Source organism: Trichoderma ghanense, assembly GCF_004382785.1.
Source record: "Trichoderma ghanense strain CCMA-1212 chromosome Unknown scaffold_9, whole genome shotgun sequence".
NCBI lineage: Eukaryota > Fungi > Ascomycota > Sordariomycetes > Hypocreales > Hypocreaceae > Trichoderma > Trichoderma ghanense.
In genome coordinates this window covers 1,152,811-1,178,383 of record NW_027395672.1, presented here as the reverse complement: position 1 = coordinate 1,178,383, position 25,573 = coordinate 1,152,811, and the positions used below count along the sequence as shown (strand labels likewise).

The 25,573-nt window shown below is 56.3% G+C and overlaps 11 protein-coding genes across 11 annotated transcripts; 6 read left to right on the top strand and 5 right to left on the bottom strand.

The window, feature by feature from the left end:
• Positions 1-481: 481 nt before the first annotated feature.
• Positions 482-1,249, top strand: CCMA1212_007484 (Short chain dehydrogenase andC; the record flags this gene model as incomplete). The annotated part of the gene is made up of 1 exon (XM_073704652.1): positions 482-1,249. The coding sequence occupies one exon, from the start codon at positions 482-484 to the stop codon at positions 1,247-1,249; it is 768 nt and encodes a 255-aa protein (XP_073556906.1).
• A 225-nt stretch (positions 1,250-1,474) lies between these two features.
• On the bottom strand, positions 1,475-4,468 carry CCMA1212_007483 (ER membrane protein complex subunit 1; the record flags this gene model as incomplete). The annotated part of the gene is made up of 2 exons (XM_073704651.1): positions 1,475-1,519; positions 1,595-4,468. The coding sequence occupies 2 exons, from the start codon at positions 4,466-4,468 to the stop codon at positions 1,475-1,477; spliced, it is 2,919 nt and encodes a 972-aa protein (XP_073556903.1).
• Positions 4,469-6,465: 1,997 nt separating this feature from the next.
• On the top strand, positions 6,466-7,734 carry CCMA1212_007482 (Flavohemoprotein; the record flags this gene model as incomplete). The annotated part of the gene is made up of 1 exon (XM_073704650.1): positions 6,466-7,734. The coding sequence occupies one exon, from the start codon at positions 6,466-6,468 to the stop codon at positions 7,732-7,734; it is 1,269 nt and encodes a 422-aa protein (XP_073556904.1).
• A 378-nt stretch (positions 7,735-8,112) lies between these two features.
• CCMA1212_007481 (putative glucan endo-1,3-beta-glucosidase eglC) lies at positions 8,113-9,339 on the bottom strand (the record flags this gene model as incomplete). The annotated part of the gene is made up of 1 exon (XM_073704649.1): positions 8,113-9,339. The coding sequence occupies one exon, from the start codon at positions 9,337-9,339 to the stop codon at positions 8,113-8,115; it is 1,227 nt and encodes a 408-aa protein (XP_073556901.1).
• A 4,026-nt stretch (positions 9,340-13,365) lies between these two features.
• CCMA1212_007480 (uncharacterized protein) lies at positions 13,366-14,081 on the top strand (the record flags this gene model as incomplete). The annotated part of the gene is made up of 2 exons (XM_073704648.1): positions 13,366-13,431; positions 13,596-14,081. The coding sequence occupies 2 exons, from the start codon at positions 13,366-13,368 to the stop codon at positions 14,079-14,081; spliced, it is 552 nt and encodes a 183-aa protein (XP_073556902.1).
• Positions 14,082-15,878: 1,797 nt separating this feature from the next.
• CCMA1212_007479 (uncharacterized protein) lies at positions 15,879-16,329 on the bottom strand (the record flags this gene model as incomplete). The annotated part of the gene is made up of 2 exons (XM_073704647.1): positions 15,879-16,235; positions 16,285-16,329. 2 exons carry the CDS (start codon positions 16,327-16,329, stop codon positions 15,879-15,881), a joined length of 402 nt encoding a protein of 133 aa, XP_073556781.1.
• Positions 16,010-16,712, top strand: CCMA1212_007478 (uncharacterized protein; the record flags this gene model as incomplete). The annotated part of the gene is made up of 3 exons (XM_073704646.1): positions 16,010-16,241; positions 16,323-16,487; positions 16,606-16,712. The coding sequence occupies 3 exons, from the start codon at positions 16,010-16,012 to the stop codon at positions 16,710-16,712; spliced, it is 504 nt and encodes a 167-aa protein (XP_073556780.1).
• A 2,031-nt stretch (positions 16,713-18,743) lies between these two features.
• CCMA1212_007476 (uncharacterized protein) lies at positions 18,744-20,361 on the bottom strand (the record flags this gene model as incomplete). The annotated part of the gene is made up of 3 exons (XM_073704644.1): positions 18,744-18,998; positions 19,032-20,087; positions 20,353-20,361. 3 exons carry the CDS (start codon positions 20,359-20,361, stop codon positions 18,744-18,746), a joined length of 1,320 nt encoding a protein of 439 aa, XP_073556788.1.
• On the top strand, positions 18,813-20,087 carry CCMA1212_007477 (uncharacterized protein; the record flags this gene model as incomplete). The annotated part of the gene is made up of 1 exon (XM_073704645.1): positions 18,813-20,087. The coding sequence occupies one exon, from the start codon at positions 18,813-18,815 to the stop codon at positions 20,085-20,087; it is 1,275 nt and encodes a 424-aa protein (XP_073556789.1).
• Positions 20,362-20,802: 441 nt separating the features above from the next.
• CCMA1212_007475 (uncharacterized protein) lies at positions 20,803-24,135 on the bottom strand (the record flags this gene model as incomplete). The annotated part of the gene is made up of 3 exons (XM_073704643.1): positions 20,803-23,097; positions 23,157-23,783; positions 24,010-24,135. 3 exons carry the CDS (start codon positions 24,133-24,135, stop codon positions 20,803-20,805), a joined length of 3,048 nt encoding a protein of 1,015 aa, XP_073556942.1.
• A 197-nt stretch (positions 24,136-24,332) lies between these two features.
• CCMA1212_007474 (uncharacterized protein) lies at positions 24,333-24,503 on the top strand (the record flags this gene model as incomplete). The annotated part of the gene is made up of 1 exon (XM_073704642.1): positions 24,333-24,503. One exon carries the CDS (start codon positions 24,333-24,335, stop codon positions 24,501-24,503), a length of 171 nt encoding a protein of 56 aa, XP_073556941.1.
• Between the last annotated feature and the right edge of the window lie 1,070 nt (positions 24,504-25,573).

Below are 25,573 nucleotides of genomic sequence, written 5' to 3'. Positions count from 1 at the left end.
CTGCGCTCTGCCTTTTCTTCTTCCGAGTAATAATGGGGTACGGAGTACAAGACGGCACAATGTAGAAATACGCGTATACGCCCCTTGTCCCCGTACTAGGTACCTACCTAGTCAATGAACGGTAGCGTCAAGCCAGCTGCCTGCAAAGTGAGGCCTCGCGCAGCCGATAGGGAACCAAAGGGTATGGCGAGAGGGATTTCAGCGCAGTCCGTACCCCGTATGTGAGGATGGCCCGGATCCTTTTACATTGGAACGAGGCTGGCAGGGCAGAATGCAGGCTCGGCAACGGCTCCGAAAGGCGGACAGCAAGGCTTGAACTGGCATCTATATAAGAGAGGAGAATGAGCCGTTGTTCCTGCATCTGCCTCTGTCCATGCTGTACACCTAGCTGCCGATACAAAGTCTGACACAAAATCATATATACACTACACCACTCTCGAATCTCACCATCCCATCCTCCATCTCCCAACCACCACAAAAAATGTCCCCCTCCCCCAAAGCAGTCCTCGTCACCGGCTCCGCCAGCGGCCTCGGCCTCGCCATCGCCAAATCCCTCCTCGCAAACAACTTCCTCGTCACCATAAGCGACATCAACCCCTCCCGCCTCGCCGCCGCCCAGACCGCCCTCCAGACAACCTACCCGCCCACCCAGCTCCTCGCCCTCGAAGCCAACGTCGCCGACGAAGACTCCGTCAAGACCCTCGTCGACCAATCCGTCGCCCACTTCGGCCACCTCGACATCGTCATCAACAACGCCGGCATCATGGACAAGTTCGATCCCGCGGCCGACTGCGACAAGAAGATGTGGGATAGTATCCTCGCCGTCAACCTCACGGGCGCCTTCCTCGTCACAAAGTACGCCCTGCCGCACCTGCTGGCCGCAGGCGGCCTCGTCATCAACATCGGCTCCACGGCCTCCTTCTCCGGCCTCACCGCGGGCGTCGCCTACACCGCGTCCAAGCACGGGCTCGTCGCCCTGACCAAGCACACGGCGGGCTTCTACGGCCCCAAGGGCGTCTATTCGGTGGCCCTGATGCCGGGTGGCATGAACGAGACCAACATTAGCGATGCATTTGCCTCTGGCATGAACGTCGAGGGCTTCAAGGCCGTCAAGGAGGCGCACCCCAGGATGAACAACGTGCCCGTCGACCATGTGGCCAGATACGTTGCGTTTCTGTGCGAGGACGGCATCGGCCAGAGCGCCAACGGAAGCTGCATCCCTTTGACGGGTAACTGGCCGGAAGCCTAGACTAGAGGATCAGTCAGTAGGTTAGATAGGGGAGACACATGGTGGATAGACCAAAGCAATAAAGGGACTCGTCGGGCATCCAAAACGTCTTGCATTTCTTTCAATGTTCATACACATTAAGCGCAGGCCCTCATGAAGCAAACAAGCAAATGCGTGCGCGCCACCTAATCATAAATCCAGTACGTGGTATCCGTAATATGTCTCCTCTAGACCGCAACGCCCAGTTTACATGAATGCTTCCCATTTCCGGTTGATCTGCTTCCTCCGAACCTATACAAGTGTCAGTAAACTCCCCAAGCTTCGTTTCGAAAGGAGGTTCGAAAAGGAAAGAAAAAGGCAACATACCATAGGCGCCAACAGCACAACTCCCCAAGCAAGCGCAAGCACCGTGCCCAGCAACGTGACCTTGTTGAACCCCTTGTCCAGAATGTCAAACGTCCCGCTCGGCGCAATCTGCGAACCAAAGACGTCGATGCCATACGCCAACAACAAGCTGGTGCTCTCAACAATGGCCGGCGTGGTCACAATGCCCCTCACGCCAATAATGTCCCGCTCGTGCGTAAGCAGATTCCGCCCGTCAATGAAAATGGCGGGCGTGTACCTGGCAAGGCCCTCGGCTTCAATCTCTGCCGCAGACGGGTCCCTTCCAACAGGTCGGCGAGGGTCGATCCCATGCCGGGTGATGCCCAGAATCGCGTGGGACTCGGGCAGATAAGCCAATAGCTGTCGACTGGTGATGCCTTGACGAGTTTGAGTCACGGTCAGGTTGGTCAGGGGCTCCGATACGATCCAGCTCTGAGAAACAACCCACGGAAGCGGCACGCCAGTCGGGGTATCCACGGGATCCAGGGGCGAGAACGTTTCCGCATCGCCCAGAGGCCCCCGATCGTTGGGTGACGGGGACTCGTACAAGTCGGTCACAGCAATTTGGTATCCCTTGATGTCCCGGTCCGAGCCGTCGTTGAGAGTGTATTGTCCGAAGAAGGCACAGGCGTACCAGTTCTCCGACATGGTACATGAGATCTCCTTGTCACCATCCACACCGTCGTAGACTTGGGAGGTGAGCATCTGGCCGGTAACCGTGTCCAGGAGATAGACTGAAAGGGCAGAGGCGGCGCTGTCAATGGCAGCGACGACGACGGTGTTGGGGTTCAGATACTTGTAGTTGACGGTTCGATCTCCCAGTACGCGGCCGATGGAGGCAACGGGGTCGTGCGCCGGGCGCTTGGCAACGCTCGCAATCTTTTGGCCCGGGAGCAGCTGGAGCTGCCAAACATCCTTTTTGATGATTTCGCCATCTTCGTTGACGTACTTGACGCCTTTGATGATATCATCTTCCTCTTGGATAACAATGGTCTGGTCGAGGGTCCGCTCCGCCAAGACGCCATCAACGGGTTTCCCATCTCGTCCCAGAGCGAGCAGCCACTTGCCGCCATCACGCTCAATCACGGCCGTGGCAGAGATAGCGGTGGATTCGTCGCCAGGTTGAGCCTCGAGAACTTTTCCATCCGCCACTTGGATCACGGCATACTCGCCATTGGCGCCTCGAACGGTCGCTGTGCCTTCAGCATCGTTGACCACAAGGCCCTTGACATCAAACGCGGCACCGGGAGCTTGGGGAAAGACATCGGCAGACCAAACGATCTCACCATGGCTGCCAGTGTCGAGGGCGTAGAACCGACCCCGCCGAGTGGCGATGATGGCAATCTTGTTGAAGCCAAACGAGTCTCGGTGAAGACCTGTCGTCTTGGACACTGCGACTGCGCCGCCGGTGATGCTCTCAATGACCCGGGTGGGAATAGTCGCAAGATAATCGGGGAGATACTGCAGATCGTGGATGTGACGAGTCACGCGGTGAACGTAGGCGTTCCACGGGTTGGTGTGTGCCTCCTCGGCGAGCACCTTGGCCAGATCCTCGACCTCCGGAATCTCGGCCCAGGCCGCGGCAACGGCGCCGCTGAGGCCCTCGGGGCGAGTCCAGTCGACCTTGCCATTGCGAATCAGCACCCAGTCCTGCGATTTGGCGACGGTGGCAGACCGGATGGCAAACTCCTTGCCGCCGGCCTTCTTGATGACCTCTGAAACCGCATGAACGGCCTCGACGCGAGCCTCGGGACTCAGAGAATCCCGAGCGAGAATGCTGTGCGATTCAGAGGACACGACGAGGACTTCATCTTCGGTGACACGCGTAAAGTAGACATTGGCACCTTCCGAGCTGGTAGAAATGGCGCCGAGTCCGGGAAGCAGCGGCAGCTCGTACGCCTTTGTGATCTGGCCAGACTTCAAGTTGGTGTGGAAGACCTCGGCCTTGTTGCCAGTCGCGGTGCGGGTGTGAACCAGGAAGTGAGGCTGAGACTGGGTCAGATGCGGAGCATGGATGTCGACAGAGACAGTGTCTGAAGGGAGCGCAAACGCAAAGTCTTGCTTGGACTTTGGGCCCAGGACGTGGACATTCAACTTGGAAAGGTCGTTGCTGGACCACGCCAGGATGGGAGCAGCCGAGTTTGCGCCAACAAACATGACATCCTCGGGTTGGACTCCGCCCTTGGTGCCGACGATCCAGTGGTCGACCCGCCCTCCCGTCGCCGGCTCCAGGGTCGTGACTTTCAAGCTGTACGACGAAGGCGACCCGTGAAGGCTGATGACGTAGACATTGGAGACGCTGGTCGACACCTGCAGAGGAATGTCCCTCGAGACCTCGCGGAACTCCCAGACGACGGTGCCCAGAGCGCCGTGCAGCCTGCGCAGGACCGTGACGCCGTCCTCCTCAAACAGGACCAGCACGTCCTTGCGCGCGCTCTCGGTCAGCTCCATAATCTCCAGGTCCTTGACGCGGCCGTCAAACTCGGTCTGCCAGACGCTCCGCCCGCTCAGCGCAGCCCACGCCTGGACCTGCTGGCCGTACGCGGCAGCCACCCAGTTCTCGCCCTCGGGGGCCCTCAGATGGCCGCCTCGACCGGCCATGCCCGGGGCAACCTGCTGGCGCCAGACGAGGGCGCCCGTGTTGGGGTTGACGGCGCCCAGCACGCCGACATCGCTGAGGGTATAGAGCAGGCTCGCTTTCTCGTCCTTCTTGGGCCGGTGAAAGAAGGTGGTCTCGACCTGGGGCACGCCGACGAGCGCGTGGTGGAAGTCGATGCGGCCGACCTCGTCCTTGTACACGGCGGCCACGAGCGACGACAGGCCCAGCAGCAGGGCCGATGGCAGTGAGCGTCGCATGTTGGGCTGCTGTTATGTGGTGTTCATAGCTCGGTGCCTCGTAGCTCAGCTCTGGTGGGATGCATGTCGTCAACGGCCACCTTTCCCCGTTTGTGGATGACTAAGCATAGCTTTATCTTATCGGCCAGCTGAGCTTGGGCTGCTTGGCGGTACAAGTTGCACGTACCTCCTACAGAGTCTGCGGCCTCATTCGCCTTGATTCCCAAGAATAGGAAACACTTGTTTCGAGGGCAACTGCCTCTAAAAAAAAGAAAGGCAAGACACCATCATCTTTCTTTTTAGCAAATAAATAGGTGAAGATGAGAAATGTTCCTTACCGTAATGCTCAGCTGTGATTTCACCAACTCAACATGGAAGAGCCTGCCCACCAAGCAGCAATTCTCCTCACCCTGAACGATTGCCAAAATCTACAGGACAAGGGCACCCGTGTAGAACACAACAAAAGCAACTCTTCAGAAAAAGCCCACATTTCAGCTTTCAACCACTTACATGGTTTTCAGTAGTTGCAACAAGAATATATCAAATACGCCGTCAATGATTCGCCCCAGTAATGCCGAAACGTCTCCAGTCCGAGATCCGCAAAAAGACGGGTAAACCCTCCCGGCAGAGCAGTGCAACCCGGGGAACAAGACAAACAATCCCATGTTACCAATTTGAACAAAATCCTTAAAAAACAGATAATATTTCGTGAGGAAATCAAAGTTCCATCAGCAAGCAGAAACAGTAGAGTAATCAGGAAAATATGGAAAGACGGAAACAACATCGTGGAATCTGCTCGCCACAAATTCCCATGTCCCTCCAGATCATCTTGGTATCACGTTAGAAACACAAAATCACGACAAAACTCAACTGGAAATGATACAACTCATAAACTTCAATCCTTTCATCTCCGGAACACCAGCAATTCATCTCCTGCCTTCCGCGGACATGCTTCAAATCAATCCTCGTCAAAATGTTGAAAGAAAAAAAGGAACTTAGCACAAGAAATAAACCACCGCCACAAATGGGCTTAAAAGTGAAAAAAGACTCGTACGATGGAGTCATCAAGTCAAATCGTCCCACGTCCCCTCCGTTCAGCTCAATTCGCAACAAGCAGCGATAACCGATAGTGACTCAGACTTCAACGCCCTAAAACGCCCGAACCCTCATCCCGAAAACTCCCTTCCTTCCATGAGTCGTTCCCGAAGAAAATCAGCCCACTCATCCCCGTCCCATCCCCGACAGCGGCCCCCACCAAGCGGCAATCAACATCATGCGCCTCGTGCTAAGAAAAAAATCCAGGCACCAAAAAAAAAAAAAAAAAAAAAATAGGGTCAAGTTGTTCCGAGACATCAAAATTTTCCCTCTTTTGAAAAACCCGTCCGGGACGCCGTTTGAATTCAACGTCTCCGGATCTCCGGGACGCCCCCGGCCGCCGATGGAGTCAAGGGGGGGCGAGTTATGTAAGGTCAGGCCGAATTGCTCTGGATGTGCGGCGTTCTGGGCCTGGCGAGACACGGCGTCAGGAGCGAAGCGGCGCGGAGACGTTTTGCGCAGAATGGATCTACAGTATTGGTTTGACGAAAATGGCTTTGCTAATAGAATTTTCTCCTTCTTCTTAGCTTCGGGCATACGTCCTTTGGAGATGCGAGTATATAAGGGAGTGAGGGTGTCGTGAGAATTGTGACTTTGGAACTGCTCACCAGACTATCCATACAACAACAATCACAACAAGCCTCACTTCGCTCTTTGTTCTTGTCTCCTCATAGAACGGCATTAGAGCAGCAACTCATACCCACTATAACTCTCTGTATAGAATATACAGTCGAGTTCCTCAACCACCTCATCACCAGAAAGTAACGCCAAGAACAAGAGAGACAACGCTTTCACTTTGTCTCGTCCCCTTGCATCAACCACCTCCAGCAAAACTCGGGCACCCACCCAACCTCACGACCCAAACAACTTACACAACTTACGCCAAACCACTAAAACACCACAAGAAGACCATCACCACCACAATGGCCACCCTCACCCCAGACCAAATCGCCATCATCAAGTCCACGGTCCCCATCATCCGCGACCACGGCGCCACCGTGACAACCACCTTCTACGCAAACATGCTCGCCGCCCACCCCGAGCTCAAAAACTACTTCTCCCTCCGCAACCAGCAGACGGGCGCCCAGCAGGCCGCCCTCGCCAACTCGGTCCTCGCCGCCGCCACCTACATCGACAACCTGGGCGTCATCGCCGGCGCCGTCGAGCGCATCGCCCACAAGCACGCCTCGCTCTTCATCCGGCCCGAGCACTACCCCATCGTCGGCAAGTACCTCATCGGCGCCTTTGAGCAGGTCCTCGGCGACGCCTTCACCCCGGACATCAAGCAGGCCTGGGTCACCGCCTACGGCATCCTGGCCGACGTCTTCATCCGCCGCGAGGAGCAGCTCTACGCCGAGGCCGGCTGGCAGGGCTGGCGCGACTTCACCATCGCCCGCCGCGAGGACGAGGCCGAGGGCGTCACCAGCTTCTACCTCAAGCCCGCCGACGGCGGCGCCCTGCCCGAGTTCCTCCCCGGCCAGTACGTCAGCCTGCAGATCCCCATCCCGGAGCTCAACGGCCTCTTCCAGAGCCGCCAGTTCAGCCTCAGCCTCGCCCCGCACAACAGCACCGAGCAGTTCCGCATCACCGTCAAGAAGGATAACAAGAACGACGGCTCGTACACCACCGAGGACCTCGCCGCCGGCAAGATCTCGGGCCTCGTCTCCCAGCGCCTGCACGAGCAGTTCCAGGTCGGCGACAAGGTCCAGCTCAGCCCTCCTCACGGCGAGTTCACCTTCAGCGCCTCCGCCATCTCCCCCACTGCCCCCGTCGTGCTGCTCTCCGCCGGCGTCGGCGTCACGCCCCTCCTGTCCATCCTCGACACCATCCTGTCCAGCGAGTCCGAGGCTTCCCGCCCCGTGACCTGGATCCATGGCGCGCGTCACTCCGGCGCCGTCACGTACGGCAAGTACATCCGCGAGGCCGACGCCAAGCACAGCAACCTGACGACCAAGATCTTCCTCAACAACGTCGGCGAGTCCGACGTCAAGGGCCAGCAGTACGACTACGCCGGCCGCGTCAATCTGGACACGCTCGAGGCGGACGGCGTGCTGCCGCTCAAGGATGCTTCCGCCGAATATTACATCTGCGGGCCCGAGGAGTGGATGGTCCAGGTGCGCGCTGAGCTGCTGAAGAAGGGCGTCAGCCTGGACAGGCAGCACCTGGAGCTCTTCCGCACTGGCACCATCTAGATGGTGGCATATCTGCGGTTGTGTACCTAATGATAGGAATGAAGAAAGAAGCATGTCTCCTCTCTGGGTTGGCGTTGGATCTGCATGGCAATGGTAGCGTTGGTTTGGTTTCGTTTAGATGCAATGAATTAGAGCATAACATTTAGTTAGAGAAATACATCACTTCTTCACTTTTACTTCATCCAGTCACAAACAGTGTGAGCACCAAGGGACGTTTCGTAGTTTTATCCTAGAGATTTGTATTTGTTCTTCAAAAATAACCAAGCATTCATTGTCACAAACCAGTCTACCGTTGGTTTTGTCTAAATTCCCACAAAAGCAGTCAACCATCTTCTCCCCTCAATCCGACAAGTTATTTACAAGAAATCGTCCTCATGCTTAGAACAGGGCCAGGAGACCGGCAACCATGGCCACACCGGCAAGGGCGGCGCCGGAGAACTTGGTCACGGCACCGGCGCTGGTGGTGGTGGCCGCAGCGGGGCCTGATGAGGTGGTGGAAGCATCGCTGTTGCTGGACTTGGAGCCTCCGGCGTTAGCGGTGCCCTCGGAGCTAGACTTGACGGCGGAGGGGGATCCAGTAGCCTGGACGAGAGTGGTAGGCGACGAGCCGTTCTTGCCGGTGGCGGTGGGCTTGGATGCGGAGGTGGTCTCCTCCTTGGGGCAGGTCAGGTCGAACGAAGGGGTCGACGAGAGAGTCTGGCTGATGCCGAACTTGACCTGGTTGGCCGGGTTGGAATCACGCAGGTTGTACCAGAAGGTGGGGTACTTGTTGAACAGCCTCTTGCAGCCAATGTCCTGCCAGTACTTCTGGGCGTTCTTGACGCTGGGCTTGGCCTCGTCCCAGTCGGGGCCGGTCAGGGGCCAGCCGGTCTCCGTCACCCAGACGGGCTTGCCATTGGCGGCGCCCAGCGTGGTCTCGAAAGCCGTGTCGAAGAGCTTGCCGGCGTTGCTGATGTCGTTGCCCTTGCCGGTCTCGTAGAAGGGGTACTCATCCACACCGATCCAGTCGACGGCGTCGAGGACGGGCTTGTTGGTGCCGTTGACCCAGGCGTCCCAGGTGTCGACGTGGCCGATGGGGACCTCAGCCAGGGCGGTGTTGGCAAAGGCCTTCTTGTAGTCGTTGATGAAGCCGAGGATCTCCTGGGGGCCGTTGCCGACACCGGCCTTGTTGGTTCGTCCAGTCTGCGAGTCACGGTAGAGATCCTCGCTGCCGATGGAGATGCCAATGATGAGGTCGGTCAGGTCGGTGCCGTACTGCTTGACAGCGGCGCTCAGGGCAGCCAGCTCGTTGTCGATGTTGTCGGTGCCCGAGGCCCAGACACCGAGAAGAATGTATGTCTTGGTCTTGATGGCGGCGGAAAAGGCCTCGAGGGGAGTGTCCTTGGAATAAGCCTGGATGTTGGTGTAGAGGCGGACGGCGTTGAAGGTGCCGGGGGCGCCGACGAGCTTCTGGGCCGTCGAGAACTCGGCCAGGAAGTCCTTCTCGAACTTGGCGGACTCGTCGGGGAGGGTGTTGCCCGAGTTGAAGCCGAGGTAGTTGGTCTGTCCAGCAGAAACACCGGCCACAAGGGCAGCACCAGTCGCGATGGTCGTAGACAGCTTCATGGTTGCAGTGGTTTTGTATTGAAGATGATGCGGTGCAAAGAGCGTGGTGCGCGACGAGCAAAAGCAGCTGAAAGGAGCGATGAGTCTATTGATGCAAGAAATGAATGAATGTCTGCGGACGGCAGAAAAAGGAACGTCGCGGCAAGAAAGACGAGGCAATGCTAAGAATGAGAGAGCTGGCAATGTCGAGGCCAAAAAAGAAACAAGAGAGTGGTGGATGGAGAGGAAGGGCGGCAGTTTTGAGCTGCGGCATCGCGAAATTGCAGGCAGGGGGGGGAGTGACAGCTGGAATCACGTGCAGCTCAGGGACGGTGCCTGGCCCTGGCCGCGGAGCTTGCAGCGGGTGGGTGCCCTGTTGGACGCTGAGAGGTGCCCTGGAGGATGCTGGAGCGGGACGGGAGCTGTACAGTAGCGGTGCCCGGTAGCGGTACCTGCATCCCCTGGCACTAAAAGTTGAAACAGGAGTGCATAGCCACAGCGGGACTAGCCGCATCGGGCAGCATTCGGGACACGGGTGAGATCTAATTGGCAGCTGGACGGCCATGGCCGAAGGTCACAGGCAGGGGAGAATACGAGGGCGCCCAGCAAACAAGTGATGGGGGTCTTGGTACCGAGACAAACGGGCTGCTCACCCATTTCCGAGTGCGAGAGGGATCTGCAGCTGTGATGACTCGGGATACAGGGCGAATGCCTGCTGCCGCTGTCGCATTTCGTTCTTCCTTTCTCCTCTCCTCTTTGAGCGAATTAGATGATACGAGGATGGTTCTTACAGCTATAACCGCTCGTCGTCCTGCCCGTGCGCGGCAGACTGAGCCTCGTATTGCAGCTCTGAGTCGCCCAGTCAACCCGACGTGAAACACTCATGAGAGTGTCCTCCAGTTGGTGCGCAATGTGCGCTCATCCAGCGCGAAATTGCTGCCATGCGGTTGCATGGCCCAGCGCAGATCCGCCGGTCGCACCAGAAACGAAACAACCCAAGTGATTGACCTCATCTATAAGCTGTATTAGTGGGCAGCCGGGCAGCTCATGTAAATTGCTGAGCCCCTGCTGTGGAATAACTGCTCTCGACTTTCTAGCCAATAATGCGCCAGGCTCCGAGTACTGATACCTGGCAACGGTGACAACACTTATGGCATTCTCTGTTGGTTCTGGAAGGGGGATAAAAATAGGTAGGTGGTAGGAGATGCCGCCCCTACTAGTAACGACCTGAGATGAATCCGGCAAGGGGTATCGCAAAATGTCGACCGAGGCGTCCAAGCAAAGGGAGAGACAGCTTCCAGGGCGGTGGCGGAAGCGAAGCGAAATTGACGGTTTGGCTCTGCCTGCTCAAGGGGCTCACGGACCGAGGGAGGCATATGGAGAAGCTTACCGGTAGGCATCCAACCTTTTTTCCACTCTGCTGGGAGATGGTGCTGGCCCAGGAGAAAGAGGGACATCAAGTAATTCTCCGTGTAAAGGAGAAATGGGACGGGAATGGGGAAGATGCAAAGGCGGCACCGGCTCGAACCTTGGCACCCGTAAGAAGTGTAGGTACTGTAATCAATATATGGTGCATCCAGTATCGTTGGACAGGATGTGGGTGCGGACGCAGCCATTTATGCGTCTTGACAGGCTGAGGCAGCGGCATCAGACACAGTCAAGTCGTACTCGGTGCGTAGGCGTCGTTTTCCGGTGGTTTCAGCGTTGTCAAACGGCATCGCAGCGTCGTAGAGCGTCACGAGCGTCATCGTCTGGTGTCGTCGAAACAAGCGTGAGGCCTCACAGCCCTCTTCGGATCAAGCATGACTCAGCCCGGGCTTGGCTGCCGGCAAATGGCCGCAGATCTCCGCACTCGTGCTCTGCCATCCGGTTGCCGCTGGCCGCGCTGTGATAGGGCAATAGACGCGCGGAAGAGCTGAGATCCGGGGCCATGGCGAGGCAGATTTCTGGTTGATCGAGTTCAGCTGCAGCCCTGGTGATAATAGTAGAATCTCGCGACCGTGTGTGTGCAGGTGTGCTCCAGGTTAGCGGCTTGAGTTCGGCGCCGCTTCCGGAGACTCTTTTCTCCAGGTTCCTCCTCTAAGGTACTACCTAGGGCCCGGCGTCAAACACCCCACCCCAGCCACTGCGCGTCTATGGCGGCCTCTGGAGTGGCGGTGCAGCGGCAAAGCCGGGGTGCTAAGCGCGAGTCCGCGCTTGTGCCCTGTTTCCCTCGTCTTCCCTTGTCCAACACCACCTTTGGATTGAGATTTTGACTGCAGCTCGCTCTCATTGGCGCTTTCGCATCATTCCGCGCGAGTCTCCGCCAGTACCAAATCCTAACCTACAGATAGTCTCACGAATCGTTACTCCCATTACTTCATCGTCTGTCGAGCAGCGGCTGGGACCATGGCCCTGTCTGGAGGCATGGAGACGCCGGACTGCGCGGATAATTTTGCCGCAGTTGAGGCTGTATGACGAGAAGGTGATGAGAAGAAGTTACGTTAGCAAAGGTCTTGCTTTACTCGGCAGAACTATTATTGCAGAGCACGAATCAGTTCGATATTACAAGACCAAACGAACCAGCAAACAAACGACACCTCTAGCGCGCTTACTACCCCAGCAAGTCATTTCCGCAACGAGGATGATGCTGATGATGATGAGCTTACAGCAGGACTTCACCCTATGCCCAGCACTGCAGACGACCCACGGCGCGCTTCCGCTGGCCTGCTCGCCTTGTTTCTTCTCTCAGCTCCCTCTTCAACGGGGGTTTGGGGGGGCGGGCATGCGGCTCAAGCTGACAGCCGCCATGCCGCCGTGCGCCGACGAACCGGGCAGGGCTGTAAGCAGAATCTTCCGTGACCCCCAACGGCTCTGACCTGCACGATGAGAGCATCACCGTCGATTGGGCCCAGTTCCCACCCTGGCCCAGGCATTGGTGGGCATTGCAGTTGCAGTTGCCCAAAACGGCGCGGATGCTGCAGAGGCTGCAGCTGCTTAGGGCGAGCATGAGTTGGTGTGGTGGTTCGTCGTTGACGTCTTACACCAGCTGCCGCTACCACATCGCCGGTGCTGATGCTGCTAAACCGAGTAGCGCAGCTGGTCTGCAGTCCATCCAGCCATGAAGCCCCCCGGACCCTGAGCGGCAGCCCAGCTCACGATCCACACCTTCTGGTATAGGCCTCTCTAAACTCCAGTGGGCACCGATCACCGTTCGCTTCCATTGGGAGAGGGACACAGCTCGGTGAATTACGACCGAGTTCTCATAGTATCACTCACCTCCACTTTCAGGGCAGAATGGGGAAAAGCCCTACGGGTTGGGGGCCACTGACAAGCAAAAGGAGAGGAGTAGGCACATGTTGCCGGTATGGCAATGGTATATCAGATGGACCAGCGTCATACGGACCAGCATTGCCCATTCACCGGACGTGGGGGACTTCGGCCCATCGTCAGCACCGGAAGCCCACCCTGTCCCATGCATGCCCTGCGGCCACCGTGAATTGTCCGATTCGATCTCTCACACTGGCTTGCCTTGCCTTCCTCACCTGGCACTTGCTGCTCATCCATTCCTCTGTCAACGGAATCGCCAACTTCCGCTGACAACCGGGCCGCATGCCGCCGTTCTCATGTCCAATAACCCCATTGGCAACGCCTCGCGAAGGATTCTCATCTTTTTCCGGCTGCGTCGGTTGCACAGTTTCGATGATGGAAGTCCATCAAGACAGTAAGCTTCATCCATGTTGCTCAAAGGCAGACTTTTCCAAAGCACCTGCAACTCTAGGCTTGACACACGCTTTTTTGGTATGATGATGCCAAGGTTTGCTTCGAGAGGCCTTCCATGGTAGAGAGGTTGGGGTTTTGGAGCTTCATCCACGATATAAAGTATAGCTCCCGTCTTGCATGGAATGATGGCAACACAGCATCACAAACAGTCTTCAAAAACAACAACAACAACAACAACAACAACAACCAGGGACAGCCATAAGCATCACAGGCCATCGTCTATACCAAGCTCCGTTTCAGCAACACAACCAGCAAGAGAGCCAGTCACCAGTCAACAAGCCAGTCATGTCTACTCCTCGAAGCGGCAGTGTGAGTTCCAGGGGGTCTGGCAGGACTTCGGACAAGCCTAGGGTAAGTTGTGCTTTTCCCCGGGTGTCTTGTATAAGGGGAACATACATATCAGAAGTGTATCTGCAGGAGTACTGCAAGCGGAGTATATTCCATGCACACTCACAATGTCTATACAAGACAAACCAGGCAAGGCGAGGTGAAGAAGCCGTGCTAACAGGATACAGGCCTCTATGCAGCAGCTCATCGACTCGCTCACCACACACCGCATCAACACGCTGACGGAGCTCTGCCGCATCGAGCGCATCGCGGCCACGTGCGACTCGGAGGCGGAGGCACGAGCTTTTCAGCAGCCCATGACGGAGGCGTGGATCCACTACGTGTCGAGCAACCAGTTCCTGACGGAGCTCCGCGGACTGACCCGGAGCTACCCCCTGAGCGCGGACATTGTGGCCGAGGCGTACCGCCGGGTGCGGTCGGACCCGGACAGCAACCGCAGCTGGAACTTGGCCTGGCTGTGCCTGACGCGGATGCGGGACGACGGGCTGGTGAGGATCTTTGCGGACGCGGAGGCGCGCAAGCCGGAGATGTGGGGGGGCAAGGGACCGAGCGAGAAGATGGTGCAGCAGCTGGCGACGTGCTTTGAGGACGAGTGGCGGGCGGCGATTGAGACGATGCTGCGGCACTGGACGACGCCGCCGACCTGGTACTGAGCGGCGATGGGCATGTTGGACGGGGTTGAGGCCTTTTTTTCCGACGTTAACGGTCTAAGACTGTTGACTCTCGTCTTTCTTTTGTGCATTTTTTTTCTTGTCTTTTCTTTTCTTTCCTTCTTCTTCTTCTTCTTCTTTTTTTTTTTTTTGTTTTTTTTTTAATGTTTGTGTGGTTGCTCTTTTTGTCCATCACTGGCTTATGCCAGATTCTATCTCTTGTCAGTCATTTGTTGGTACACCAAAGAGCGAGGATATTGGGCCATTATGCTTTCGAGGGGCATGCGTCCGCATCAAGGTCTCTGGCACCAGAGCGATGCGCCTCTTCGGGTTGTCTTATTTTCTTACGCTCGCTGACGGGCTCATGGCCTCGTGCGCTTGTTTGTCGATCACTTACATCCTCAATTTTTTTTTTTTTTTTCGTTTCTTCTTTCAACACCCATTTCATCGCTTTGTTCTTTTACAGATAGACTAAAAGTTTAGCATTTTCCGATTATCATGCGTATTGCACCGTGATTTTTTCCCCTCTGCGCTTTGTAGATTCTCATAATGATGATAGAAGGGACCGCCTGCTGCTTTTCTTGCATGGATGCGCAGATATCCGAGGAGAGTTGGTGGATTAGAATTGCACCTGGTGCTCTCGCATGTGTTTGTCTAGCAGCAAGAGTCCACAAGGCGACATGCCATTCTCCCATCTTCAATCATGACAAATGTACCGCCTCTGCTGCCCCAGCTGCCGGAACCTTGATGACCAGACGTCGTCCCGGGACAACGCCGAAGCGGCTTCGGAGTCGGCATCGCTTATGAATGTGTGCCCCATAAATCCGATGTCCTGCTGCGGCACGTTTCGACGTTGCAAATAACAGCACACTTTTTGCTACTATTTACAGCGGGAGAGTACATATTTGGGTTAGGTTTACTGAAATCGTGCAAAAGGGAAACTGGAGCGCATGTTCTTGGTTTTTTTTTAGGCTGTGCTTTTTGAGGCTGTGGGTGCTTGGTTACGAAGCATTCCAACATTCCGCGTGTACTAACTTCGTTGACATGGTTCAAGTCAAGTGAATGAGATGGTGTTCTTCTAAGTGATTTACATCAATGACTCGCAAAGTCTGTTCTTGAATTTTGGTTTCTTGATCAAGCCACTTGACAGTCTGTGAAATCGCTGCTTTGTCAAAGGGCAACTCGTAGTATCGGTCTGCCTTCGGCGAGAGGGATTTGGCATAGGCCGTTTTCCTGAAGAGGGTCAATCGGGAATACTAGACAGAAACGGGCTCGCCGGGACGGCGAAGAGAAGGACGAAGAATAGAAAAGAAGAGAAACAGAGTTCCTTTCAAGGCAGACTATGAGTGAATGGAGAGCAACCGACTGACGCAACATAAGACGGATCCATGAGTCAATGCTGTCAACAAGATATACAATAATTACAGGGTAAATAGAGCACAAGTACCTGCATGGTAAATGGACCATCGGCTTCGGAGTCGGCTTCGTCTCTCGGATCAAGTGGGGTGAAGGAACAGGTGCAGCACTAGGTACTTAGTAATGGCGAGTGCCGGTGCCAAGGCTCCCATATTGTAAGTCGTTTTCGCTCTCGGGAGGGAAATGATGATGCCTGGGGCCAGCCAGGCAGCGTGTTAAAGCAAGGCAGCATGTTAAGAGCAAGGCACCGTACGTATTGAAACGCCGGAATTAGACGCCTTGGGATGTCGTTGCTCGCAACAAGAGGATTGTGATGAAAAAGGTCAAGGATGATGGGGGAAAAGCGGGCTTGCCAAGCACCTTGTTATAAGAGACGGCTTTGACTCACAGGTCCAAGGAGAGGAGGGAGGTTATGGAAATAGCTATTCGCAGCCGCTTCTTGGGGGGCGGAGGATACCGGCAGACGCCCAGAGACTTTGCGGCGTAACGAACAAGCACAGGCACAAGCAGGAGCAATGTCGTCGAACCAGGGCCAAAGCCAACAGGGCCAGCATCAGTATCCAACGCAACGCCAGCAGCATCAGGGACAGAGCCAGAGCCAGCAGCAGTACTGGAGCCAGTACCAGCAAAGCCAGAGGCAGTATCACCAGAATCAGGGCTTGAACCAGCCCCAATATGCGAATCCCAATCCGGGCCAGGGACAGAGCCAGCATGTGAGTCAGAGCTCGAGCTCGAGGACAACTGCAGGTATGCGTCCTATACTGTCTATCATTCCCCGATAGCTACCGACCTGTTGATGTCCAATGCTCACGGGAACTTTACTATTAGCCGTCATGCCTCCAACAGTCGCAACGTCTGCCGCCAACGTCAGGTCAGAGCAAGACTGCTTCCAGCTGCTGGCGTTGGAGTTGTCGTCCTTGCCGGATCGCCAAATGGACCCGGAAGGATCCGATGCAGCAGCGGTACAGCAGCAGCAAGGAGCAAGGTCGGCGTGTAAGTCAACTACTCAAACGCATGAAAAGACCAAGGACGCTTTAACGCCAGCGTGCGACTTTTATTGAGTACAATTGTATGGAAGCGTTTAGCACTAATCATGTAATTCGAATAACAGCAACGTCGGCGGTGCCCGGCCAAGCAAGTTACCCCAATACGCCGACGAACAACTTTATCGCGAAAACGATCCGTGCGGCCATGGGAGAAATCAAGCCCAGCTCATAAACACACCTACCGACTAGATAACATAACCACACAGAATGATGGCCTGAGAGACACAGATTTACATAAAGACCCGCTCATACGAAAACCACCAAGCGGCGGTCAGGCACATCCTCTTCGGCACACTCACTTCACAACCCCAGAAAGTGGCCCGTCTCTGCCGATCCATCGCAGCCGAAAAAAAAAAAAGAAAANAAAAAAAAAAAAAAAAAAAAAGAAAACTCGCTCCCAGTCATAGATTGTGTAAGTTCTTCAAAGCCTTACAAACCGGCTCCCGTCGCGGCTTTACAGGCTGATCAACTCCGGGCGCTCTAGGTAGCGGGTACAAAAGTTGATCTCATAATTACAACACACACACACCAGCCGCTGACACCCTTATACACCTTGTCTCATGTTGCCCGCGCCGACAAGACTCCCGACAGCTCGACAAACCGACAAAGTAGGGATAATATGGTAGGTATCAGAACACCCGCACCTGGGGAAGGGACGGAGGTCGCCGGCCGTGGTTGCGCGTATCCGGCACTTACGCCAGCAGAGAATCCAACTATAGACCCAGACCGGGAGCGGCTCTCGGCTTCGGCGTGAAGTGGCATTTACTCATGATAGGTAGTAGTTGCTTAGGTTCGTGAGGAAGAAAAGAACTGATTTCCTGACATTTATGCCTTCTGCCCCTCTTCCCTTCTTTAATAGTTCAACTGCGACTCCATGTTTCTTCCTGGTCTCTGTTTGGCTTGCTCCTGTTCTGCTATCGGGGAACGTTCCCCTTGCTTTTCTTGCCTTTCCGTCCATTTTCATTTTCGTGACCATCACGTTCTCTGCTCCGATGGATTGACCCGAGGAATGCATCCACTCAACCGTCTGATGAACCTCTCCTCCTCATTCTTCCCCCCACGCCGTTGCCACCTCGCCACATGGCAGCATCTATCGCAGCCAGCCTCTTCAGCTCTCGCACCCAAACAACCACTCAGAAGACAATCCATCGCTAGATAGATGCGCTCTATGCCTGCTGCTCTTACTGCTAGAGAACCCCAGCACTCAGTCCAATCCAATCACAGCGGCCCAATTGGCGCATGACCTTCAGCTGCAAGGGTCCCAGCTTCTTAGCACCATGTTTTGCTCACATTTCCTTTCGTATATTTCCCTGCGATGTGCAATGGATAACAGCTGCATCGATGTTTTTGGGGTCGTGTGGCCTCTTGATGCAGCAGCTTCTTGCAGCCTCACAGCCCTTCTCCTCTCCCTTGTAACCCGTCAATTTCTTCTTCTTCTTCTTCTCTCATTGTCCTTCTCTCTACATCTCTAAATGTTTCCGTCTTCACCTCGAGATAAAATCAAAAATAAACTATCGATATCCATCTTTTCAGCCCCGCAAAGCTCCCCCCAGTCTAGACCTCTTTTATCCGCCGCTACTGCCCAGTAGGTGCTTTTCCTCCGCCCTATCAGCTTATCACTTGCTTTTTTCTGCACCTTCCGCCGCCTCGATCGTGACTGCCAGTATTGATTCTTGTCGCGTTCGCCGCCGACTAGCCTCTTTTCAATTTTTTTTTTTCCTTTTCTTTTTTTCCTTCATCTCCTCCTCCTCCATCCTCCTCGTCGTTTTTTTGCTTCTCATTCCTCTTCATTCTCCTTGCTCCCTAATATCACACAGAAATCTGCTCTTCGCGAGTAGGTTTTTATGTGCTCTCTGGAATCATAGGCTTACCGGCAAGCGACTTGGAGTCTTTGCGCTTGCTGCACTACTCTAGGGGACGAAGAAAGACTCCGCCGATCGACATCAGCATCAGCTTCATATCAGCAGCTTGTACACAACCACGAGAGAGGAATTGGATATAGGACAAAAGCAGGTATGGGAATCGAGTCGCATAGTTGACGCGACCCGACTAACGACCTTTTCGACATAGACTTTACGCCTTCTCAACGCCACCGCCAGCAACTTGAATGAACCCCTCGAAGCAAACTCCCCGCCTTCGATCAGCATCACCAAGAGCTTCAGCTCCAGCTTCAGCTACAGCTACAACAGCGTCTTCCTCGGCTTCAGCAGAATCTTCCTCCTCTCAACCCCTCCTCGCCTCCGGCCAGCACGTTTCGTACGGCGCCGCCAACATGACCGCCCCCGCAAACCCCATCGAGGCCGACTCCAAGCTCGGCTTCACCTCGACCGTCATCTCGTCCGGCTCCGGCGACAAGAACGAAGGCAGCAACCCGAGCAACAAGCTCGACGGCAACAACGACGGCACCATCCACGGCGCCGCCGCCGATGACGTCGCCCTCTCCCAGGGCATCCAGATCCTAGAGGCCAAGTCTGTCCACTGGTGGTCCTACCTCACCACCGTCGACTTCTGGATCGTCATCGCCGTCGGCCAGGTCCTGTCGCTCTGCATCACCGGCACAAACACCTTCACGTCGTTCCTCGCCAATGCCGGCACCAACATCCCCGCCTTCCAGACCGTCTTCAACTACATCCTGCTCTTCCTCATCTACACCACAATCACCCTGTGGCGCGATGGCCCCCGCGTCTGGTTCGACATCCTCCTCAAGGACGGCTGGCGCTACTTCATCATGTCCTTCCTCGACGTCGAGGGCAACTACTTCACCGTCCTGGCCTACCGCTACACCAACCTGCTGTCCGCCCAGCTGCTCAACTTCTGGTCCATTGTCTGCGTCGTCATCATCTCGTTCCTGCTGCTGCGCGTGCGCTACAAGCTCTTCCAGGTCCTCGGCATCCTCATCTGCTGCGGCGGCATGGGCATCCTGCTGGCCTCGGACCACATCACCGGCTCCAACGGCGGCCCCGGCGTCGACATGGTCAAGGGCGACCTCTTTGGCCTGCTGGGCGCCACCCTCTACGGCGTCTCCAACGTCTTCGAGGAGTGGCTCGTGTCCAAACGCCCCATGCACCACGTCCTGGCCTTCATGGGCTTCTTCGGCATGTTCATCAACGGCGTCCAGGCCGCCATCTTTGACCGCCAGTCCTTCCGCGACGCCCACTGGGACGGCTCCGTCGGCGGCTGGCTCGCCGGCTACACCATCTGCCTGTGCATCTTCTACACCCTCGCGCCCCTCATCCTGCGCATGGGCAGCGCCGCCTTCTTTGACATTTCGCTCCTGACGGCCAACTTTTGGGGCGTCATCATCGGCATCCACGTCTTTGGCTACGTTATTCACTACCTGTACCCCATCGCCTTTGTGTGCATCATCATCGGCCTCATCATCTACTTCCTCTCCGGCAGCATGCTGGGCGACTCCAAGAAGCCCTGGCTGGGCGAGAACCAGGAGGACGGCGTGGCTGGCTTCGGCACGGCCAAGCTGCGGGCCCTCAACGCCGCCAGGAAGGCCCAGGCAGAGGCTGGTCCTGAGGCCGCTGTTGGTGCTCAGTAACTAGGTATGGGAGCAGAAAAGTGTTTGATGGAAAGAGGAGGGGAAAATAAGGAGAATCTAATAATATTTGAGATCATGTAAGAGAGGGATGGGGGGGGGGGGGGGGGGGNGGGGGGGGGGGGGGGGGGGGGGGGGGGGGGGATTGTTTGTAGATGTTTGCAAGAGGTAGAGATATATACCCAAGGTATGCCTTTTTCTATATTGGCATACTCTTTTTGATACTGAATATGTATGACATACATCTGATGAAGGTGTTTCACCTGACTTTGAACATATCTTTGAGCACATCCTAAAATATACTTTGATCAAGTGCTCTGTCGCTTATAACGAGGCACGTCATCTACAAGATTATTATGTTTCCTTTGCAAGACGGAATACATCTGACGCTCAAACACCGCAAGGAACAAGACAAAAAATGCAAAAGAAGCCCTCAACCCAAAGGCCCATCCATTCATCCAAAACCCCACGCAGTAAACGTCCCAATATCATGCCTTGAACGCATCAAGTCGTCCCTAATATAAACAAGTTCCCGCTGACCGTCCCAAATCTGCGCCCCCCGAAGAATAGTTATCCGATATGAAAAGTAATGTGGTTTAGTCATGGCGTAATAAGTATAGTCGTATGTGAGGAGATGCACATGGTTGTAAATAGGCGCGTGTATATGCAGTAAAACACGAGTGTCCATTGTTGTGTCCGGGTAAAAGTGGACAAGGCGTCAAGAAAGAGCCGACTCCATCTCGTCCCCGGCCCCCTTCCGGCCTCCAACCTCCTCTATATGCTGAACCTTGTTCGCGCCCTTGGCCGTCGAAGAGCTCGAGCTCGGGCGCCCCTCTTGGTTGAGCAGGCCCGCCCGCTCGTCGTGGTCGCTCCGCAGCAGCTTCGTCTCCGTCTTGGCCAGCGTCTTGTCTTCGAGGCCTTCGATGAAGGAAATGTCTCCGACGCGGAACTTCTCCCGCAGGCCTTCCACGCCGGGCGGGACCGCTCCTCGCTGTGGGGGTGGACTGACTACCACATGGTCGGGCCACAGGATTCTGCGCGCTTCTTCTTCCGTCATGGGGGTCTCCTCGGCATCCTCTGTCGAAACGACACTGCTCTCATCCGAAGGAATGGCTGATTCGTCAGAGACCTCAAGGGGACGCTGCCGAGGTGTCGTCGGAGTGGCTGTATCCTCGTCGTCAGAGCCCTCACCGCCCTCAGCGGTAACCGGGAGCAGAGGTGGCGGAGGATTGGGCTCTTTCGGCCGGAACGGTGGTGGGGGATCACGTGTCAGAATGTCAATATCGTCTTCGTCCTCGTTATCAGCAGGAACTCGCCCTCCATGGGACGAGACAGAGCCATGCCGAGTCAATGGATCGACACTGGAGTCGTCGTCTTCGTCTGAGTCGTACAGCCCCTCGTCCTCTTCGCTCCGCAAAGTAATCGCGTCAGCGCCGTCGCCAAAGCCCCTCTCCTTGAGCCTGTCCGACTCTTCCTTCAGGACTTTGCTTTCAGCCCGGTCGTCGTCAAGCGAGGAGCGGCCCATGCTTCCCCAGCGTATCCGGTCGGCACGCAGAATGTTGCGCATGAGCTGTAGCTCGTTTCTCTTGTATGTTTGGTAAAAGCCGCGGTTGATCCTGGCCGCGGCCTGCAGGTCCTCCAGGTCCTCCATCTCACCCAGTATCCGCAGGCGAATCTCCTCTGGGAACTCGGTGACGACGCTGTGAATCTTCTCATGCGCAGCCATCCGGTTGAGCCCAGCGGTCAGGAGCAACTGCGGTTCTGACATCTTGTGCTTTGAGAGCGCCCAGCCATGGCTCTTGCCGCTAATGTCAAACAGGGTCAAGCCGGTGACGCTGTTGTAAATGTCGGCGATGGCCGCTCGGAACGCGGGAACAGGATCGCAGACACTGCCGGGGTGAAGCGGCGCAGGGGGGCTCGGTGTTGAGCGGAGCGTTTCCATCATCTGTGCCAGGCTCTTGGACGGGACCTGTGAGATTGGAACGTGCGCCATCACGGCGGGCTGCACAATGGTTGGCAGCAAGCCGAGCTCGTTGTACACCAGCATCATCCACCCCAGGTTAGAGGCGTCGCACCAGTGGTTGCCCTTGGGGCATCTTGGGGTGCTCGTGAGCGTCATGGCAGGCTGAATCGGCGAGGAGAGGTGGCTGTCGAGATCAGAGAGGGAGATGTGCTGCTTTGCTTCCAACGAAGCCGAGTCCTGCGCTGGTGGGCGAATGTACTCTTGAATCGTGCTTGCGCAGCTCGCATAAAGCTGGTCTACCTTGGCGCAGCGAACCGCCCAGACCTTGTCCTTGATCTTCTTGGGCCAGGGCTTGCTGTGCAGGTCCTTCTCATCAGCAAGATTCAGGATGGCGCTCTTGGACATTCGGGTAAAGAGCTGGCGGAGACCAAAGGCATAGCTGATGATGAGGAGGCCGTCCGGCATGTCGTCGGCCCCCTTGTGCATCCACTGCGGCAGCCATCTGTGCTCGACGACCAGCTCCAGTGGCGACGTGCTCTTGAACTTGAGGCAGCACTCGGCGATGGAAACAAACTGCTCAAACGTCACGTCTCTGGGGATTTTGTCGTTGTGCATGTGAGCAGCATGGAGCAAAATCTCCAGCGCGCCGTGGTGGTTGAACTCTTGCTGCGGCATCCGGTACAGCTTGACCTCGGAGCCGTCGTCACAGAAGTACGGCACCGGCGGCGGCGGGAGCAAATGTGACACGTCGTCAGCCTCGTGCAGATAGTAGCTGTCTGCGTTGCCGGAGAACATGCGCGCAAAGACGGGCGACGTCTCGGCCAGCAGCGCGGAGGAAACACGGAATCGCAGAGCAGGCTCATTGCCCGTGGCATCGGGCCCCAGGTTGGCGAACTCGAGAACGGCATCTCCGCGAGGGGCAATTGGAAACTCCTCAATGACTCTGCCCGGGGAGATGCCCGACTCGCCCGCCTGAAGCAGCTTTCGAACTTCCCTGAGCTCCTGTTTGACCCTTTCATAGTTTCTGAACCGTATTTCATATCGAGGGAACTGCGCAAAAGGCGATTAGAACTCTACAGCGCCATTGCATGCGTGGGACAAGTGCTCACAAACTGAGGATCCGCAGACAGGATCTTGGTGACGCTCGCATTGCGCATGCGGTGGACGGCCTCCCTCCTGAACTTCTTGCTCGTGAACAGGGCCTCGAGCATCTCGGGCGTGGCATCGCGCTCATAGCTCATGTACGTCTCAGCAAGGCTGAGTTTGAAGTGCTCGGTTAAGACCTCGAGACACGTCTTCCAGTCCCGAATGGGCGTCAACCAGTGGTCGCCGCCATGGCTCCTGCTGCCGCCGGCCGTGACGACCTCGGCTAAGCTGCGGCCACTAAAGGAACTCCTCTGGTCAAACGGCGCGCCCGGGCTGCGAGGCGTGTCTGCGGCGGAATCCTGGCGAGTCAGCGAGCCGGTCTCAGCAGCGTTGGAGAGGTTGCGCGGCGTCCTGATTTCCTCCCGAAGTACGGCATCGCAGAGAGCGGCGCATCGCTCGTTGATCTTGGCAAACTCTTTGTAGGCGCCGTCGACGTGGCTGGGGCCCGAAGGAGCGGCTCGCATGCGCGCGACGAGGGTTTGGAGCTGGCGGTAGCTGGACTCGACGGTATCGTGGTGGACCGAGCTGGGTTCGTGGTGGATGGAGGGTTCGTGGGATTCGGGGTCAACGGAGGGGCCGCCTGGCCTGGTCTGCGCAACATGTTAGTTTGGGCACCGCAAACTCCAGAAATATTGTCAAGGGATCAGCAAGCAGGCAAAGCTGAGCACTCCATCTGAGCAAAACAGCACCAGACAAAATGGACAGAGAACACAGGCGGTGGCAGGTATCGCGCAGAGGTCGAATGCGGCAGCAAACCGCCAAAGTCAAGAGAGGAGACGCTCTGAGGGTGTGCGCCTTGGCACCGGGTCAACGTACAGTCCAGTTCTTGTCGTCCTTGTTGGAGCTCCGAAACGGCTTGCGGATAGCGGAAGGGATCCGCCAAATCTTTGGCGACGAGCCGGTGGACGAGGCGCCGCCCTCGCTGTTGGTTCTGTGGATCATGTCGCTCTTCGTGGGCGAGTCGAGGGCTGATTTTGTTTGTCTCTGTCGATCGAAGGCGGCAGAGGGAGAGACCGAGTATAGCGACGAGAGGGGGGGGTATAGAGAGAAGAGGAGGAGGAGGAGGAGGCGTAGCGACAGGATGCTGCTGACGACTGCGGATCAATGGCGACGAGAGCAGAATGCCGACGAGGGCCAAGATGCGCGTCGCTTCGCAAAGCACAACACAACACGGCACAGCACAGCACAGCACAGATGCTCGCGTCAAGCCTCAGAGTCCACGGCAGCGTCGGTGCCCGCATCCATCGGCATCATCGTTTCTCGCCGCGCCGTCCCTCCAGAACTCGGATCGAATCGAAATGGACAAATAGACAGACAAACAAACCGCCAGTCAGGCAAAAGAAGAAAAAGAAGAAGGAGATAATCTCCAGCCCGTATCGCCAAGTTGTGAGCGCCCGGAGAATGTCGGTGGCGACGACGGAATATTTTATCCTGCCGTGGGCGGTGGTGGTTGTCGTGAGATCGGAGACATCCAAAATGGCTGGGGGAATCTGGGGTAAGAAAAAGCGGGATGTCGCAAACGAGAACTCGGAAGGACCTGGTGGTTGATTTTCTCCAGCTGGGGCGCGTGGCTCTTGCCCTTGGTGAGTACAAACTAGTGTACCTACCTAGTACATAGGACACACAGACCCGGAGGGCCTGGAACGTGGGGCGTGGAGTCTCAGAACCACTAGCGGGCTGCGGCCAGTGAGTGAGTGGACAGCCGACAGGCACAGGGGGGGGACTCAATGGCGCTGGACTCGCAGCGCCACAGGGCATCGCCAACCTAACGCTGTGCTCTGGGGAACTCGGACCTCGGGCCGTATTCGCTCGGCTTCAGGACGGGACGCATTCACTGATTCCAACTCGGATCTGCCATTGATGGAGCAGCACACAAACAGACGCAATGGCCATGCATCGTCATGCGTCCATGTACAGTTACGCATCCACCTGTAGGTACTACAGTACTGGCAGAGGTGGACCTGCAAGGGCAAGGCACGACCTGAGACCCTGATGTGCGCTGCTGTTGCACTCGATGCGACAGTCCCAACGCTACGGATCGCTGCAGCAGATGGTAATTGGGCGTCAGTTGGACAAACACGATAAGGGGCGGGAACTTGTCAAGAAGAGGCGGCACGTGAGCACCGCACAAAGACACAACGAATGAGAAGAGGTGAAAGACGGCTAGAAAGCAAACGGAGTGCCTGGCTCGGGAGACGCTAGAGGGGGGAAGAACAGAACAGGGGATCGAGAAAGGGGACCACCGAACAAGCTTCTCTCGAGAGACATTGCTCTCCATCTTGCACCTCATGTGTTTGCCCCCCTTGCATCAGTCCTCTGTAGCTGCTAAGGTAGTATTGACAGCATCAGCACGCAAGTCATCCCTCTCAACCATCGGGAC